Genomic DNA, 18,878 nt, shown 5'->3' with positions numbered 1-18,878 from the left:
AGTGGAAGCCCTGTTGTGTTAGGATTTGAGTTTTCTGTGTATTTATTTTGAGTTTCTGTGTCTTCTTCTTCTTCTTCTTCTTCTTTTCTATTATGGCGGATCACAAGCAACTTTAAGGTGCATACCGCCACCTACTGTACATGAGTGTGTAGCTGCATTACTTCACATCTATTAAATTCTATTTTTTAATTTTGTATTCTTAAGATAAATAAACAATGCTTTCCTTAATTTGTGAATATCTGTTATGTTTCCTTCATTTCCTAATATACCTTTAAGATTCCATTCATGCCCTATACTTCTAACTATTCTCTTTAATTCTTTCCTTTTGTGTTCATATGACTTACAGTTCATCAGTATGTGTTCTACATTTTCTTTCTCTCCACATCTCTCACATTTATCATTATTTTTCCTCCCTATTAAATAAAGCATGTCATTTAAGTAGGTATGACCTATTCTTAATCTACTGTCAGGTTCAAACACCTAATCAAAGACAAAAATTAATTAAACACAAGAAAGACAAGAGAGATGGATTCTTTGTACTCGCGAGGAGAACAGACAGAGATGTGCTTTCAGTTACAATCTCCTACTGCTCTGAAATCACATATGCCTGCTCCTCTCTTTTATTGCATTTAGGATCCCTATCACATTGGGCGCTGCAACTCTCAAAGGGCGGGGAAAACAAATCATCACATAGTTGCAGCGCTAATGACAATCACTATCTAGACACATGTTATCTACACACTAGATTCTTCTGTTCCAGGCACGGCGTCGAGCAGACAAGTTGTATGTCTTCACGGTGATGGCTTTGTTGCTATCTAATAGGTCAAGGAGAGCAGAGTTTCCGGCCGGGCCGCAAACTCTGCTGGAAGCGGTTGTCACTGCTTTCTCTCAGGAAGGCCTCAGGAAGGAATCAAAGTTATTCAATACACAGAAACATTCTTTGTACTAAAATTAAAATGAAGTAAAAGCATATAAGTAAAGCATTATAAAGATATAACTATAAGACTACATGAACAACAAATAATTTGATAATACCAATAATACAATTTACCCAACATTTCCCCCCTGTTTATCACATATTTGTTCCACTTCAAACAATTTTCAGCTGGGAGTTTATTTTTTGGAACGCAAATATTCTTACACTCAAGGGTCGTATTCAGTCCAAAGGCCAGGATCTGGATACCTGTCAGGAGAACCCTCATCAGAGTATTCTTTGTCAGTTTCAGAATCTTTGGCTAATAAAGGATACATCTGTGCCATCCGGTCCTCCATGGGCGAAATCGCTGTGGTAAAGAGACAGTTAAACAGAGAACGCAGGCAAGGAATAAAACAACATCCACACAAGGTTAAAATTGCAGCAAAGACTGCAACTGATACCAAGGCAGAGGACACAAGGTTTCGGTACTTCCCAAAAGCATCCATCCAGCGTCCCACATGGAAGTATCCAAGTGTTGTTTGGGGTGCAAATGTTGCCCGTTTTGCACCCTGCTATCCAGAACAATGCTTTTCTAGTTAACCCAGTGGAAGCACTAGTTTCTATGTTTGAGGAAGTAGCCACCCAATCGGTAGCTGCTTCTCCTTCCTCAACAAGATTACCTAATTGCTTCCACTGTTCACCTTTTTGTTTAAACAGAGACACGTGCGGGGAGGTCCACGTTCTGTCTAAAGATTTTAATTCATCAGGGAGAGCGACAGCTGCAACGGCGGTGTGTTTTGTGTCTGAGTATAGATAAGTCACTGTGATCTTAGCTGGAGTGACCTTGTTGAGTCTGTCTTAGTAGTTCTTATCAGACCCAGGCACATTCTTGTACCAAAGAGTTACGTGTCCCCAGGAATGTTTTCTCTACATGTTGTTCTGCATGCACCAGTGTCGCAAAGGAAATCTACAGGTCTACAATTTATGAAAAGAGTTATTTTCTGGTCTTACACTGTCCATAGATAATAAATCCTGAAGATTTAATTGGACCTCTTCTTCTCTTTTTAATGCTAATTCTAACCAAAATTTAACATCATCATACCCTTCTTTGCGCATTTTCTTTGGGTTTGACTTTGTTTTTTTTGTTTTTTTTTAAATAAAATTTGGTCCAGTTTTTCCGACTCCTAGGGAATCCTATAAACTGGAGATCTGTTCAGTAGGCCAGCAATTAAAAATACCTGTAGTGGTAACCTCCACTTCTACTCTTTCGAGTGGGAGGTTCTTCGCCTCTGCATCCAAGACAGGTTTGCTGGTTACAATCCTACTGTTTTATATGAGATAAAACACCAAGTGGTATTTATACCTCCAATCACACTCACAGTCACACTTTTCACGGAATTTAAGCGCCTGTTTCTCGCAGGACTCCGCCGTCCTTTCCAATTACAATTTAGTAAGAACTCAATTTAACGTTATTTTAAAAAAAAATTTTTTTGTTTACAACAGGACCGCACCAGGCTCCGTCCACCTATTTCCACGAAATTTTGCGCAAGGACTTCGTTCGTCCTTCACGGATTTTGTGCACTATCTTTTACCTGTTAGGGTCTAGAATTCACAGGGTTTTCTATTCACGCAATGACCCCCAGTCATTCGCCACACTTTTTAACCAAGAATCCACTCACCCTCCGTCTTTCCCTCGGAGTCTTCAACCTTCAGATCCCAGCAGGCAGGCCGAGCGCCAGCCCTTGAACAGGTTCTCATAAGTTTCCACTAGGAAACCTGCCGTGCGCACGGTCTTTACTGGGGTCCACCATACCTGCTGGAATCCTTCCGGTATATTGACCTCCGGCTCTCGAAGGACCAAGTTAATGTCAGGTTCAAACACCTAATCAAAGACAAAAATTAATTAAACACAAGAAAGACAAGAGAGATGGATTCTTTGTACTCGCGAGGAGAACAGACAGAGATGTGCTTTCAGTTACAATCTCCTACCGCTCTGAAATCACATATGCCTGCTCCTCTCTTTTATTGCATTTAGGATCCCTATCACATTGGGCGCTGCAACTCTCAAAGGGCGGGGAAAACAAATCATCACATAGTTGCAGCGCTAATGACAATCACTATCTAGACACATGTTATCTACACACTAGATTCTTCTGTTCCAGGCACGGCGTCGAGCAGACAAGTTGTATGTCTTCACGGTGATGGCTTTGTTGCTATCTAATAGGTCAAGGAGAGCAGAGTTTCCGGCCGGGCCGCAAACTCTGCTGGAAGCGGTTGTCACTGCTTTCTCTCAGGAAGGCCTCAGGAAGGAATCAAAGTTATTCAATACACAGAAACATTCTTTGTACTAAAATTAAAATGAAGTAAAAGCATATAAGTAAAACATTATAAAGATATAACTATAAGACTACATGAACAACAAATAATTTGATAATACCAATACTACAATTTACCCAACATCTACTAATTATTATTTCTTCTCTTCTGTTTCTTTCAATAATGCTTCGAATTTGAACTGACTTTTGTACTTCATATAATCTTCTTCCTTTCTTATCTTCATTCCATATTTTTTGCCATTCCTCCATTTCTTTACTTTTAATAAGTGATTTCCCTTCCCCTTTCCCAAAAGGAATTAACATTGCTATTTCTCCCTCTAAAGCCCTTTTAGCTAATTTATCTGCCTTTTCATTGCCTTTTACTCCCTCATGTGCTGACACCCAACAAAACCAAACATCAATGCCACCCCTATATAATCTAAATAAAATATGATGAATTTCTAATACCAGATCTTTTCTATTATTTCCTTCTCCCTTGATACTTTCTACTACTGCTTTAGAATCTGTGCACACCACCACCCTGTCTGGTCGAATCTCCTCCACCCACTGTAAGCTTAATATAACTGCCACCATTTCTGCTGTAAAAACCGACAATTGATCTGATATTCTTTTAGAAATACATTTTTTAAACTCTGGAATATATATTCCTACTCCCACATATCCTTTTAAATTCTTAGAACCATCTGTATAAATTTTAAGATAATTATTATATGTATTTCTTAAATAAATATCAGTCTTTATCCCTATTTCATTTAAATTCCAATCATTTTTCATTATGCTAATTTTCAAATCTACATTAACCTCTGGTATTAACCATGGAGGAATAACGCTAGTTGGATTAAATTGAGCTATTTCCTTGTCCTCCAATCCATACATTTTAATCCATTTCCTAACCATCCATCCAAATCCATTACTTTGGAACTTCACATATTCCCAACAATTTTGTAAAATAATTGAATTCACATTATCATCTATATTACTTTTAATTTTCATCCAATATGCTAAAGCTAGTTTAATTCTCCTCATTTCCAGAGGAGTTTCCCCAGTTTCAATTAAAAGAGCATTAATAGGTGTTGTTTTTATTGCTCCTATACATATACGTAAAGCCACTGTAATCTTTCTATTCTTTGTAATGACGTTTTAGCTGCTGCTCCATATATAATACTGCCATAATCTATTATTGCTCTCATGAGAGCCCTGTATATGCTTAATAATGACTGTCTATCTGCCCCCCAATTATTTCCAGCCACAGCCTTTAATAGATTAATAACCTTTTTACACTTGGTTTCTAATTTATCTATATGTATTTTCCATGAGTAAGAACTGTCCAACCATAAACCTAGATATTTATATTCTGTTACTCTTTCTAAAGTCTGTCCATATAATGTTATTGTTTCTATATTAATATTTCTCTTCTTTGTGACAACCATATAACAAGACTTGCTTGCTGATAATTTAAAACCCCATTCATAAGACAATTTTTCTACTTTACTAATTGCTTTTTTAATATTTTCTACCATATGTTTAATATTTTTCCCTTTCATCCATATGGCCCCATCATCTGCATATAGTGCAGATTTTATACATTTATCAGTATCATAAAAAATATCATTGATCATAATATTAAATAAAATTGGACTAATTACACTACCTTGAGGTATTCCATTTTCAACATTAAATTCATTTGAATAGTCATTCCCAATTTTTACTCTTATTTTTCTATCTAGCAGAAAATTTGCTATCCAATTATACATTCTCCCACCTATTCCCATCTGTTTCATTTTTATAAGTAATCCTTCTTTCCATAGTGAGTCATATGCTTTTTCTATGTCAAAAAATACTATAATCATTATTTCCTTCATTTTTAAAGCTTTCTCTATGTCATTACTGACTCTAGTTAGAGCATCCATTGTTGATTTTCCTGTTCTGAAACCACATTGGTATCCATTAATTAGATTATTCTTCTCAAGGAAGTATCCTAATCTATTAACCATTATTTTCTCCATCCATTTACTTAAATGAGAAGTAAGAGCTATTGGTCTGTAGTTATTTGGACAGGTAGGATCTTTACCTGGTTTATTAAATGGTAAAATTATTGCCCTTGTCCAACTATTTGGTATCGATCCTTCTTTCCATATTTTATTAAATAATTTTAATATTAATTTCAGTGTTACTTCCGGTATCTGTCGAAACATAGCGTAGCATAATTGGTCCTCCCCTGGAGCTGAATATCCTGTCCCTTTCAATACTGTTTTTATTTCTTTCATGGTTATATTCATATCTAATGTTGACATAGATTTTTGACATTTTTCTAGTGAATTTTTATGATTTCCTAGTTTTTGAATCATCTGCCTTCTATGAGTATCTGTCAAGTGATCACCACTATGAACTGCCGCAAATGTCTCTCCTAATAACGCTGCCTTATCTCTATTTAAAACCAATACCTCCTGTCCTCTAACTAAGGATGGAATATTAACATTGTTCTTTTTCCCCATCATTTTTCTTAACATTGACCAAACATTCTGTAAATTTATTTCTGAACCTATTGATGAACAATAGTCTCTCCATGTTTTCTTTTTTGCATCCTTTATGGTTTTCCGAGCCTTTGCTCTTTTCCTTTTATAATCAATAAGGTTTTCGACTGTTAAATTTTTCTGTAATATTTTAAAAGCTTTATTACGTTCCTTAATTGTTTTACTACATTCATTATTCCACCAAGGAACTACTTTCTTCTGACCTTTCACTTTTATTTTTGGAATGCTATAATTTGCAGCATTTAAAATATGTTCTACTATTTGATTTGTACATTCTTCAATATTACCTTTTAATGTTACTATATGACTTGTTTCTTCACATTTTGTTTTAAATTTAAACCAATCAGCTTTATTAAAGCACCATCTTATTAATGTTAACTCTTCTTGTCTATTTATATTATCATTAATTATTGTACTCACTGGAAAGTGATCACTCCCTAGTGTAGACTCCCATTTAACATCCCATTCACATGCACTAACTAGGCAGTTAGATATTAATGTAATATCTAGACATGAAACTGTATTTTTATGTATATTTACTCTTGTACCTTTTCCATTATTAAGACAAACTAATGACCTTTCATCCATTAATTCTTCCACTATTTTACCATTATGATCTGTCTTCTTGCTACCCCATAGATTGTGAGCATTAAGATCTCCACACCAAAAAGCCCAACACTGTAATCCCAACACTCTTCTATGAATTTTCCCTATTTCCTTAAATATTTCACTATCAAGATTTTTACATGGATTATAATAATTTATGATTTTAGTTTCTGTGTCTCTGAGTCTCTGTGTTGTCCTGTCTTCCCCTTGATTGTTCCCAGGTGTGTCTCGTTCCCTGATTACCTCCTGTGTATTTAATGTCACTTGTGTCTCTGCATCTCTGTCGGGTTGTTGTCAGATGTGTTCCCGTTCCATTGTCTGCTGTCCAACCATGTACCAGTCACTACTTGTGTTGAGCTCTTGTTTCCCGCTCAACAGTGGCCCCTGCCTGTGTTTTGCACCGTTTGGAGTATTTATGTGTCACATTTTCATCATTAAATCATCATTATCAGCCTCTACCTGGGTCTACAGCGTCTTGCCTCACCACCAACACCACCACTTCATGACATGTTGGAGGGATTGGCCCACAACATCCTGAGTTGAGGTCAGCAGCACACCATCCCCACTTAAAACAGTGTTGGTGCTATACTGCAACGCCCTCCTGAGATGCCGGATGGTGGTGCAGAATCGCCTCGAAGCCGTGCGGAAGTCTTTCTCCATGGCCTCTCCAATCTCCTCCCATGCCCAAGTTTTTGCCTCAGCAACCACCCGAGCTGCATGATGTTTCACTCGCCTGTACCCATCAGCTGCATCCAGAGTCCCACAGGCCAAAAAGGCCCAATTGGACTCCTTCATCCTTGCAACATCCCTCACCGATGGTGTCCACTAACAGGTTGGAGGGTTGCCACCGTGACAGGTACTGACAACCTTGCGGCCCAGCTCAAATAAGCCGCCTCGACAATGGAAGCATGGAAAATGGTCAGTTCCAACTCAATGTCCCCCACATCCCCTGGAGCATGTTCAAACGTCTACCAGAGATGGGAGTTAAAGCTCTGTCTCACAGGGGATTCCACCAGACATTCCCAGCAGACCCCTCACAACACGTTTGGGCCTGCCAGGTCTGACTGGCATCCTCACCCGCCACCGGAGCCAACTCACCACCAGGTAGTGGTCACTCTTCACCCGAGTGTCCAAGACATATGGCTGCAGGTCAGAAGAAACGATGACAAAGTCGATCATCGAACTGTGGCCTAGGGTCCTGGTGCCAAGTGCACATATGGACACCCTTATGCCTGAACATGATGTTAATTATGGACAATCCGTGATGAACACAGAAGTCCAGCAACAGAACACCACTCAAGTTCAGATCGGGGGGCCTTTCCTCCCAACCGTGCCCCTCCAGGTCTCACTGTCATTGCCCATGTGAACGTTTAAGTCCCCCAGCAGAACAAGGGAGTTCCCGGGAGGGTCACTCTCCAGTAGCCCTTTAAGGACTCCAAGACGTGTGGGTAATCTGATCTGTCGTTTGGCCCGTAAACACAAACAACACTCAGGACCCGTCCCCCCACCTATAGGCGGAGGGAGGCTACCCTCTCGTTCACTGGGGTAAACGCCAATGTACAGGTGCTGAGATGGGGAACAACAAGTATGCCCACTCCTGCCTGATGCCTCTCACTGTGGGCAACTCCAGAGTGGAAGTATGTCCAGCCCCTCTCAAAGAGACTGGTTACTAAGCCAGAGCCATGTGTCGAGGTGAGGCCGACTATTTCTAGCTGGAACCTCTCGACCTCACACACTAGCTCCGGTTCCTTCCCCACCAGACAGGTGACATTCCACGTCCCAAGAGCTAGCTTTTGCAATCGAGGATCAGACCACCAGTGTCCCCTCCCTTGACTGCCACCCATCACACACTGCACCCGACCCCTTTCGCCCCATCTCACGGGCAGGGGGTACCCATGTTTCCTTTATGGGCTGAGCCCGCCCGGACTCCATGGGAAAAAGCCCAACCACCAGGTACTTGCCATCGTGCTCCCGCTCTAGGCTTGGCTCCAGAGTGGGGCCCAGGTGACCCGCGTCCGGGCAAGGGAACACCAAATCCAAATCTGCCGTTCGTCATCGGGGTCTTCGGGCTGCGCTTTGTATGGCCCCTCACCTAGGGCCTGTCTGCCTTGGGTAACCCTACCAGGGGCATGAAGCCTCAGATAGCATAGCTCCTAGGATCATTGGGACACTCAAACCCCTCCACCACGATAAAGGTGGCAGCCCAAGGAGAGGTAAGGGAATACAACTAATATTTTTCAAATGTTGCACATACTGATTGCAACACATATGGATTAAGGATATTTTTGTTCCAACGTGCAAATGTCAAAATCTTTTCTTTGCAGTTTAGGATCGACAGCAGTGCATTGACTTCATCCAGGACAACTTGAGCAATTAGAAAGAAAGAAAAACTAACATTCACTTTGTTTCTACAGAATGATCTCTGGATGTGCATCAACTCTACTCTCCCAGGTAAGGCAAGACTGCTGACAGACACTGACAGGAATAACAAAGACTTATAATTGTGTTAGATTACTAATGATGTGTTTTAAAAAGCATTTTGTCCCAAAAGTCTGTTTATTAAGAGAACACAAGAAAATTATAAATCAGATAAAAACAGACCTAAAAATTAAGTGGTTCCTGAAGCATACAGACTCTGCACAGGTAGTCAAACCTCCAAGTTGGCACCTCAAAACATCCATTGTCAGAATGTGTGCTGCGTCTCCCAGCACTGTCTAAAGAGTTATTGAGTGAATTCAAGACACATGCAGACAAAGAAATAACCCATTCTCTGGTCCTGTCCAGCTCTCCTCTCCATCTGCTGGCTTGGTAGAGCACAACCAGAGTCCTACCTAATAACTAATCTGAACTGGGATTGCCATCAAATCCCGGAGTGAGTACATTCATTGATACCATGTGATTTTGAGAAATGATAGCTGGTTTGTCCTCAGTACCAGTAAAAGGTCTGAAAGGGTCTGGAGAAGCCACTATCTGTAACAGATATCTACAGACTAGAATGCATTGTAACTGGATTTCACCTGACTGACCACATTGGCCAACCAGACAGTTCATGGAGAATGAAAATCTAGAGCTGGCTTCTGTCTGCCATGCTTACTAAACACAAGACACCTCTGAGCCAGGATGTTTCAGATCATCCAGCACCACCAGCTAACACTGCAGTCAGGTATTGGACAGACATGCACAATCTGTTAGGTTCTCTTTTTTCATCCCGTCTGTTTTACTAACCTTTTAGTTTTTCAAAGTTGAAAAGCAGGTTATCTTTCCCCCTCATCTGTCGACACCTTGGCTGATATTGAGATGTAGGAAATCAGTAAGCTACTATGTAGAAAGCACACAGCGTCTGCACAGCTCACAGACTACACACACCTGAATATGTGAGAGCTACACAATGTGTTTTAAAAATACTAGAATCTGTTTCTTATTGGCTTTGATAAGGTGATATACCTTATATGTTATGCTAACGCCAGTCTGCTGAAGACGTCACTCGTCTCCTTCCCTGGAAGCTTACACTCAGTGATCTGCTCTTTCTGGAGACTCAGGAAACTTAAACTGAAATTTTACTGGAGAAGGCAGAGTGGGGACTGATTACGCTTTGTATGAAATGTTTTTTGTTTGCATTATACAACCTGTTTTAGGTCAAGCCGGGTGTGACAGAGCACCTTCCATTAAGAATGTTTCAGTCACATCCAACCAGTGGGGAATCACCAGGACAACCAAAAAACCTATGGTAGAATCTACAGGCTTTAAGTCAGGATCAGGTTTCCCTCATCAGCGAAGACATGGGAGTCTGACAGCATAAGCAGTGTGCTAAATAGATTCCCTGATTGATACAGCTTCATCAAGGTCGAGCACCAGCAAACCTCACTGACCCCACAAAGATGAGCATGCTTGATAAATAATGAATGGATGGATAAAGATGCTTTGATCTTTGTTCAAATACCATTTGAACGTTGCAATTACCATCCCTACCATGTTTGTTTTGATACTTATTTACAATCTGTAAAGCTTTGACTTTATGAATCATTACAAGTAGGCAACCTCAGTCTGCTTGCATTACATTGAATGGTAACTGGTGGGGCTGTATCCAGGCCCAAGAACTGCTGAGCAAAAAAAACAGGCTAGACATCAAAAACCTGAATTTTGCTGCCCACTCATGGGGGGGAATCATCCACAGTCCTAATGGTCTCCAGATTGGAAAGCCTTTATTCCTTCCTTCTGTACCTTTGGAACACTTGGCCTCCAGGGAGTCTCAGGAATGTGCAAAGGCTTTTCTCATTCTGAGGTTTGATCGATTCTCTTACACTGCACAGGAACAGCAGTTTCTGTTCAGACTCCTCAATGTGCCAGCTTCACTTAATGACATCCCTCACATTTCCACCACAGCTCTCTCAAACATGTCTTTGATAATTTGGCTTTCTTTAAAAAATCAAAACGCAGAACAGATACAAAACTTATTAATGACTCTTATTGATAAATGGCTTGTCTTTGTTGAAGAATTTTGCATAGTTGGTTGATCCACTGATTTGCTTCCAGGTGTTTCCAAGAAGTCCGATGGTTGGGTTGGGCTTGGTTGTTGTGAACTGGCCATCGCAGGAGAGTGTCGTAGAGAATGCAAACAGGTCAGATCCTTAGGGTGAAAATGTTTCTCATCATATGATGTGTTTCTCTGTTGACATTATTTAACCTTCTCTTTGTCTCTAAATGTAATTCAGCATAAAATTGTCTAAATAGATTCATTTGTGTTTTTCTAGGCATCATCTAAAAATGACATAACAAAAGTATGCAAAAAGGTCACCGAGGTAAGGAGACGCCTTCTGCAACCCATACATTTCCAGACTCTAATTCAGATCTCTGGAAGAGGTGAGCATCAGTGTAGTTGGTTGAAATCTATCAGTAAGAATCTGAGGAAAAATCTTTTTTACTAAATGAGAGTAGATATAGAAGTAGCAGATAAAAGTTACCCAAATCAATCTTTGAAAAATTATTACTTCCTGTTTAAATGATTAATTACCTATGATTGAGCACATATTTTTAGGAATCTGTATCACTTGTTGCATACACTTGCCTATTGACAAGTACATTAAAACATATAAACCAACACATCGTAACCCAATCTCAGGAATTTCAGGAACAAATTCAGGAACAGCTGACATTGACATAAGAGTCCGAATGGTACACTGGAAAACCAATGAAGAAGAAGACTCAGAACAGTGGCAAACCTTCCCAGAAATATCTGGTGTACTAATGTTTTCCAATAGGACATAAAAGAACCCTGAACAACATTCAAAGTACTTAAAATCTTGATTGGGATCAGTGTGTATTATTCAACATGGCAAATGTGATTAAGAAGAAAAATCCATCAGAGATTTACAAACTCAAAACCTGTGGACAAAAATCTGTATGATAACAGATCAGGCTGAGACTCTGGCAAATGGCAAGGAGCAAAGCTTTATTTCATCTGCTGGCGGAGAACAAACACAGCAGCGAGCTGCACTGGGTTCTGATTTGGAGCTGCAAGCCCTCACAATATATAGAACTCATGTTACACAATGTAGTCATTCCAGCTTCAGTTGAACAATATTCAAGCCACGTAACCACACTGGAGGGTCAGGTAACTCCTTGGATGATAAACATCTTCTTGTTCAAATATGTGAGTTTCCAAAAATCAGGTTTACTAATGAAACAATTTTGCATAACAAGAACATTGTCAAACCAGAATATCCAGCAGGTGCACCAATTTCTTAAAACTCTGAGCTGGTGATTTTCCATAGAGAAACTTCTTAAGACTCAAGGCTTATTCCATCACCCTATATCTATTTAAACTATCTGTTCTTTTCTGTTAACAAATACTGGCACCTTGCTGTGGTATGTATGGTGAGGCATTGTCTCTATCAGCCTGCTGCAATTACTGCATGGAGAGTCAACAGGAAACCTTATTTAACTGGTTCTGCAGAGACTCTCTAGCCATCATACTCCAACAGGTTGAACAAAACTAATGCGGTTAAATAAGTAAAAGAAATAAATAAAATTGTTAAGAGACATAATAAATAATTTTTACTTCACAAACCATTGACCAAAGAAAACACAAAGACCCATCACACAGTTACCAGAAACATCTTTTTCTAGGCTACACCTTAAAATATTGAAACTAACATTAACTGGAACAGCATTCATTTTCATCTCCATTGCAAACTTCCAATGCTTTATACAGCTGCAGTGTAAGATGTTTTTGTTTTTTGATTTAGTCAAAGTGCTGTAAAGAGCTGATCCCTGAGTTATACTTGTCAAATACAAACCATTCAGATCCCACAGATCTTTAGAAACCAGCTTACTCCTAGGAGCAGAACAAAGTTATGGCAAAATTATTTTCTATGTTCTCCGGCAATAACTCCTGTACAAATTCCACAGAAGCTTAAGAGGAGCACAAACATTTGGTTCCTTAGAATCAGGACTGAAAACATTATTGATGTCTCAGCTATTGAAATATCAATAATTCAGTCTTTTGTACTTTTTCAACATTACATTAACATATTTGTTTTTTAAAAAAAACCTTCATTGTTCAAATTTGGTGCATTGACTGATCCGATTTGATTTTTGACTTTTCCACCAGCTTGACACCAGTCAGGATCAGTCAAGCTTTATATCGGCTGACTCGTCTCAGCTGACAACTTCTTAGTGCATCTCTGGATGATTATTATTTGAGTTTTCTGAATGTCAACGGCAATTATGCTATGTTTTTCCTTCTCTCTTTTTAGAACTCTCTCTACAGCTGCATCACCAAAAATGAAAGTAAGTTTGTAGTCTCATGCACTAAATAGTGACCAAATAAAGAGTGAAAAACACAAATACTTGAACATAATCTTTTCCTAACACACACACACCCCAATAGAACATTTGTTAAGTTGATGGGTTTGTCTGTATTCCTGTTTCTAGTATTCTGGGACCCGGTTCTTAAATCACCAGAGAATACTTCACAGTCTATGATGTAGTTGGAATTATAGAAAATGCTTTTATCCATTTTCTCAGACAATCCCTTGGGTTTATCTTTCAGTGGGCTCAGCATGCTGTGGTTTTGTGGGCCGTCACACCAACTGCAGGGACTTCTGCGATGCCATATTCAGGACAGACTCGACGCCAACAGAATCCCAGATCAAGACCGTCAAAGACTTCTGCAAGAGTCACAGCCCTAAGCTTGTCGAATGCGTCAATAACTTCACCGAGTCCTACCCTGCTCGCAGCCCCATAGACAGTATGTCTGTCTTTGTCCAGCAGACCTGAAGAGCTGCATAGCTTCATATTCTCTCATCATAGAACCAAGTTCAGTGTTACCTGTTGTTTCGCTTAAAGTGTAATATAGCAAAAATAATTATCCGCTCATCACCGCCATTGACGCTTTGCCATTTTGGACCTGCAGTGAATTATGGGATATGGTGGGCCATGGAGGATACACCAGACCCATCCTTCAAATCTGGAGAAAAGAATGACGCATTTGAAGGCTGCATTTGGAGGAGTCTTCGAACACAGGCCTTGTTGCTGCATTATGATTTAAGCAGCCTACATATTCAGTCTTCGAATGATGCAGTCCCTGAATTCGGACACGGCTATTGTGTGATAATGACTCCTCTGTCACTCACACACAGTCACACTGAGTGGAGATGGCAAAAAGGCTTTAAAGCTATATCATAAATTCTGTTCTTGTAACTTTTTTTTTATATAAAACTGAAATTGACAGCAAAAACTGCAAATGGAAATTCAGCCACTAAGTCCTGATGTAGTGCATATCTGTCATGTGTATGCAGCCATGTCAGTCACCTTGATACTGCAGCACCGCTGAGTCTCTGCCATGATCTCCTCCAGGTTTGTACTGCTGCGACCGAGCTGAAGCCCCAAACTGCCAGACGGCCTGCCGCCATCTCCTCCGCACCATGAATACAGACCAAGAGATCATGGAGGGCCTTATTAAGGAGTGTGGCACCCAGCCCCTCCCTCAGGATCCAATGTGGCAGTGTTTCCTGAGTAGATCTCACCCTCCTTCCCCACCCCAGGAAGAGACCCCCCATCCAGCCAAGATGGACTGTGCCAAGCTGCACTGCTGCTCAAAGGCAAACACGTCAGTCTGCAGGTGAGGTGCCATGGAAACTAGCACACCATGCTTTCCGCTGGCTGGTTGTAACGGACTCTGTGCTTTGCTGTGACAGGGAAAAGTGCCACCAGATCAGCACCCACTGGGGTAGCCAGACATGGCAAGACTTTGATCAGCTGTGTGAGTACAACCCAATGGAGATGGAGCTCATCAACTGCCTGGCAGATGTCAGAGAGCCATGCCAGCTGGGCTGCAAGGACCTGACTTACTGCACCAACTTCAACAACAGGTCACAGTCCTTCCTACTGCTGAGCTCATGGAACTTGCAAAGCAGATACATTACCATGGCATCACACCTTACACACATCAATTGCAAAACCCTCACAATTGCACAGAAGGATTTATTTGTTCTTTTGGATCAGTCTCATTATCTCAGTACTGGCTGTTTTGTTAGTTTTAGTTAATATTTATGTTTATAAAAAGTAGCAATAGAAGTTATGTTAAATCTTCTTCCTTTTTTTACATTTTCATTGTTTTATTTCTAGTTGTTCTGCTAAACAAACACACATTTTAAAAGGATGTATTTGAGAAATTACAAGGCAGGAACAAATTGCCAAAGCAGAAACAAAGAAAAACAATCAAAAACCCACAAATTTCTGATCATCATTATTTAACTTTTTTTCTAATATGCTAGCTGAAGTGATGAAGAAATTCTAATCCCTTTAAATAGTACTTTCAGAGGTGTGGCTTTGATTTCAGCTCGTTTCCACACTGAGGTACATGTGTGTAGAACAGCGCCTCCCTCAGCACAATCTGTGTACTGCATGACGCATAGTCCAGCATGCTCTGTTTCTCCAAGCTAACTGCTAATATTGTGTCAGGCCACATGAAAACACACGCACGCACACGCACGCACACGCACATCTTAATAGACTGAAGTATAAACAGTAGACTTAGAGACTTAGACTTATTTTTATTGTCATAGCACAAAAAAAACATAAGTAAAACTGGCAATGAAATGTCCTCGCTTTTGGCCACACACAAAAACACAAGTGTGCCCATCATTAAATAATATACAAATAATAATTACTTTTTTCAAACAGTTTCAAACAGTCTTCATGATGTTGAGCAGTCTGATGGGCAGTGGGAAACAACTATTTTTGAGTCTGGCTGTTCAGCAGTGGATGCTACAGACTCTCCTGCCAGAGAGCAACCAGATGAACAGACCATGGAGAGGATGGGTGGAATCAAAGAGGATCTGGTTTGCTCTGGCTCGCAGCGACTGTGTGCAGTGTTCTGGATAGGGAGGAGTGGAGTTCCCATGAAACTTCACCTCTCTTCGTAGAGATTTCCAGTATGACACATTGCAGCTTCCAGACCAGACGGAGATACTGCTGGTTAGCAGGCTCTCAATGGTTCCTCTGTAGAAGGTGGAGAGGATGAGAGGGGAGAGCAAAGCTCTTCTCATTCGTCTCAGAAAGTGCAGGTGCTGCTGTGTGGTTGATGAGGATTGGTGTGTGGTTGGGTCAAGACCTGAAGACAACAATGATCTCTTTGGTCTTGTCGACGTTCAGGAGCAGATGTTCTACCTCTTTTCTGTAGTTCACTTCATTCTTGTCCTGAATGAGTCCCCTAATTGTTGTGTCGTCTGCATATTTCATGATGTGGTTGGTGTTAAACCTGGGACGACAGTCATGGGTCATCAGGGTAAACAGCAGGGGACTCAGTTTACAGCCCTGTGGGGAGCCAGTGTTTAAAGAAATTACAATGGGGGTGTTACTACACCCCCATTGTAAGAATGGGGGTGTAAGAACAGTTACACATACTCCACTGTGCAACTGTACAGCCAGTTGCACAGTGGAGTATTGAACCCCAGGGGTATCAGTTTGTATACAAGATCTTGGGGGATGATTGTATTGAATGCTGAGTTGAAGTCCAAAAACAGCATCCATACGTGGGTGCTTCTTTTCTCTAGTTGTACCAGGCTCAGATGAAGAGCAGTGGAGATGGCATCTTCAGTCGAGTGGTTCGATTTGTATGCAAATGGAAAGGGTCAAATGACGGAGGAAATATGGAGATTATATGACCCTTAACCACTCTCTCAAAGCACTTCATGATGATAGATGTTAATGCAATGGGTCGAAATTCCTTAAAACATGTGACAGTTGGTTTCTTGGGCACTGGAATAATAATAGCTGACTTAAAAAATGAGGGGACAATGGCCTGACACAGTGATGTATTGAAGATGTCCATAAGCACATGGGCTAGCTGGTCTGCACACTCTTTGATCAATAATGATACTAAGATTAAAGGAGACAGAAAAAGAGCAAGGCAGGCATACAATCTGACTCAGGGATCAGAGGGTACTAACATCCTGATCTGTTCGTCATGAAGCTCACTCATTACGGCGCTGTGTATACAAATCACAGTACACTGCTGAAGAGAATGAATCTTTATTTTATTATTTAAATAAAATAAATAATAAAATGTGTCACAAAATGTGGAAGTTCAATCCAAGTGGCACGCTTCCACTGGCCTGACCTGAACTGAGAAATGAACCAGTCAGTCAGTGAAGAGATTCACTTAAGTTCATTCATCGAAGTGAACAAATTTTACATACATGAACGACACACTAGACCCAGAAGTTGTATCGTGTCCAACTTCTGCACACAATACAGAAGTCGGATTCAGGCGGTGTGTCTTGGCCTTTTGGGACTTCAAGATGTTCATGTGGCTGGAAAATAAGCTAAAATAATCACGTCTGACACTTGGGGCAAGATGTTTGTTTTTCCAAATATAGAGATATGCTTTATGGTCACGCATTAATTTGGTCGCAGTTGTCCAAATTAGCTGTTTCATCTAAAACATGAAACAGACGTTTCATGTTTTAGATGCAGTTTCGCAGTTCTGTCATATTTTTTCTTAAAACTGTTAAAATAAATTTAACAGACATTTTCACTTACTCTAACACGGTGTGTGTGTGTATCTATAGGCCAACAGAGCTGTTCCGTAGCTGTAACATGCAGTCAGACCAAGGTGCCATGAACGACATTAAGCTGTGGTCCAACGGGACGATCAAGATGCCCTTCATGAACATCCCAGTCCTAGACATCAGGAAGTGTCTGCCAGACATGTGGAAGGCAGTGGCCTGCTCTTTACAGATCAAACCCTGCCACAGCAAATCCAGGGGGAGTGTCATATGCAAGTAGGTCTACTGATCACTACAATATCAGAATCCTGGAGAAAATCTCAAATGTAATTTATCTTGGAGCAGTTGTTACTAGTTGTTACAAGACTTTGTAAAAACTAGTTAAAACTGGTAACTATTTAACAGGGGTAAAGCATGAAAAATGACCCAGAATCTTGATTAACTTGAAGAGGAAATATTGTTCCTATAGCAGAGGAGCAAAAGAGCTACTGGAACAAACTTTTAACTTATCTTCCCTCAGTCTTAATGGGAATGTGAGATTTGTGGCAAATAAAAGGCATAGGATATATGGAGAATCCATGATTCTTTCAAGGTAAGTTTAAGACCTGGCTGCACAGACAAAGTAGTTGCAGGACTAAAAGGACACAGAGAGGCAGAAACGCTATAGCAAAAATCCCACAGCTGTTAGGTATTAACTTCCACTGTGCTGCAGTCTCATGAGGGCTTCTGCCCTCTGCACCAAACAAAAGTACCTCAGTATTTTTCTCCATTTGTGCTTACTTGATTTCAGTCTTTCTAGTGCACATTAAATCGGTTTTGCTTTGAAATTGATGTGCTGTCATTGACAGGGGAGTGTTTTGCAAACTTAAAACATTATTTTAAGATGGAATCCTTTAGTCATTCGGCTCAATTAAGTCTACTTATATAGCATTGTTTCACAATAGGTTATCTCAGAAAGGGTTAACCACATCTACATTCTTAGCTATGAAACAGTACATTAAGTTTAGGTTAAAATTCAAATTAGTTCTAAAGCTTTTCTGACTAAGGCTTCATTTACAGGGCTGCACAGTGGCGCAGTTGATAGAGCTGTTGCCTTGCAGCAAGAAGGTCCTGGGTTCGATTCCCGGCCCGGGGTCTTTCTGCATGGAGTTTGCATGTTCTCCCTGTGCATGGTGGGTTCTCTCCGGGTTCTCCGGGTTCTCCGGGTTCCTCCCACAGTCCAAAAACATGACTGTCAGGTTAATTGGTCTCTCTAAATTCTCCCTGGGTGTGAGTGTGTGTGTGAATGGTTGTGTGTCCTGTATGTCTCTGTGTTGCCCTGCAACAGACTGGCGACCGGTCCAGGGTGACCCCGCCTCTCGCCCGGAATGTTAGCTGGGGATAGGCACCAGCAACCCTCCCTACCCCATTAGGGACAAAGGGGGAATAGAAAATGGATGGATGTATGGATGGCTTCGTTTACACAGAGCTGGTT

General features: G+C 40.6%; 1 protein-coding gene across 2 annotated transcripts in view; it reads left to right on the top strand.

Annotated features, from left to right (window-relative positions):
* reck (reversion-inducing-cysteine-rich protein with kazal motifs) overlaps positions 1-18,878 on the top strand; it is a 69,279-nt gene that overhangs the window by 24,432 nt on the left and 25,969 nt on the right. For both annotated transcript variants that reach the window (XM_044104467.1, XM_044104466.1), the window contains exons 4-11: positions 8,807-8,843; positions 10,926-11,011; positions 11,144-11,191; positions 13,148-13,181; positions 13,444-13,641; positions 14,250-14,514; positions 14,591-14,764; positions 17,468-17,680. In XM_044104467.1, coding sequence (XP_043960402.1) covers positions 8,807-8,843; positions 10,926-11,011; positions 11,144-11,191; positions 13,148-13,181; positions 13,444-13,641; positions 14,250-14,514; positions 14,591-14,764; positions 17,468-17,680 — 1,055 coding nt within the window. The remainder of the gene's footprint in view (positions 1-8,806; positions 8,844-10,925; positions 11,012-11,143; positions 11,192-13,147; positions 13,182-13,443; positions 13,642-14,249; positions 14,515-14,590; positions 14,765-17,467; positions 17,681-18,878) is intronic.

Source organism: Gambusia affinis, linkage group LG21 (assembly GCF_019740435.1).
Source record: "Gambusia affinis linkage group LG21, SWU_Gaff_1.0, whole genome shotgun sequence".
In the NCBI taxonomy this organism is placed as follows: Eukaryota; Metazoa; Chordata; class Actinopteri; order Cyprinodontiformes; family Poeciliidae; genus Gambusia; species Gambusia affinis.
This window is presented reverse-complemented; position numbering and strand designations above follow the sequence as displayed.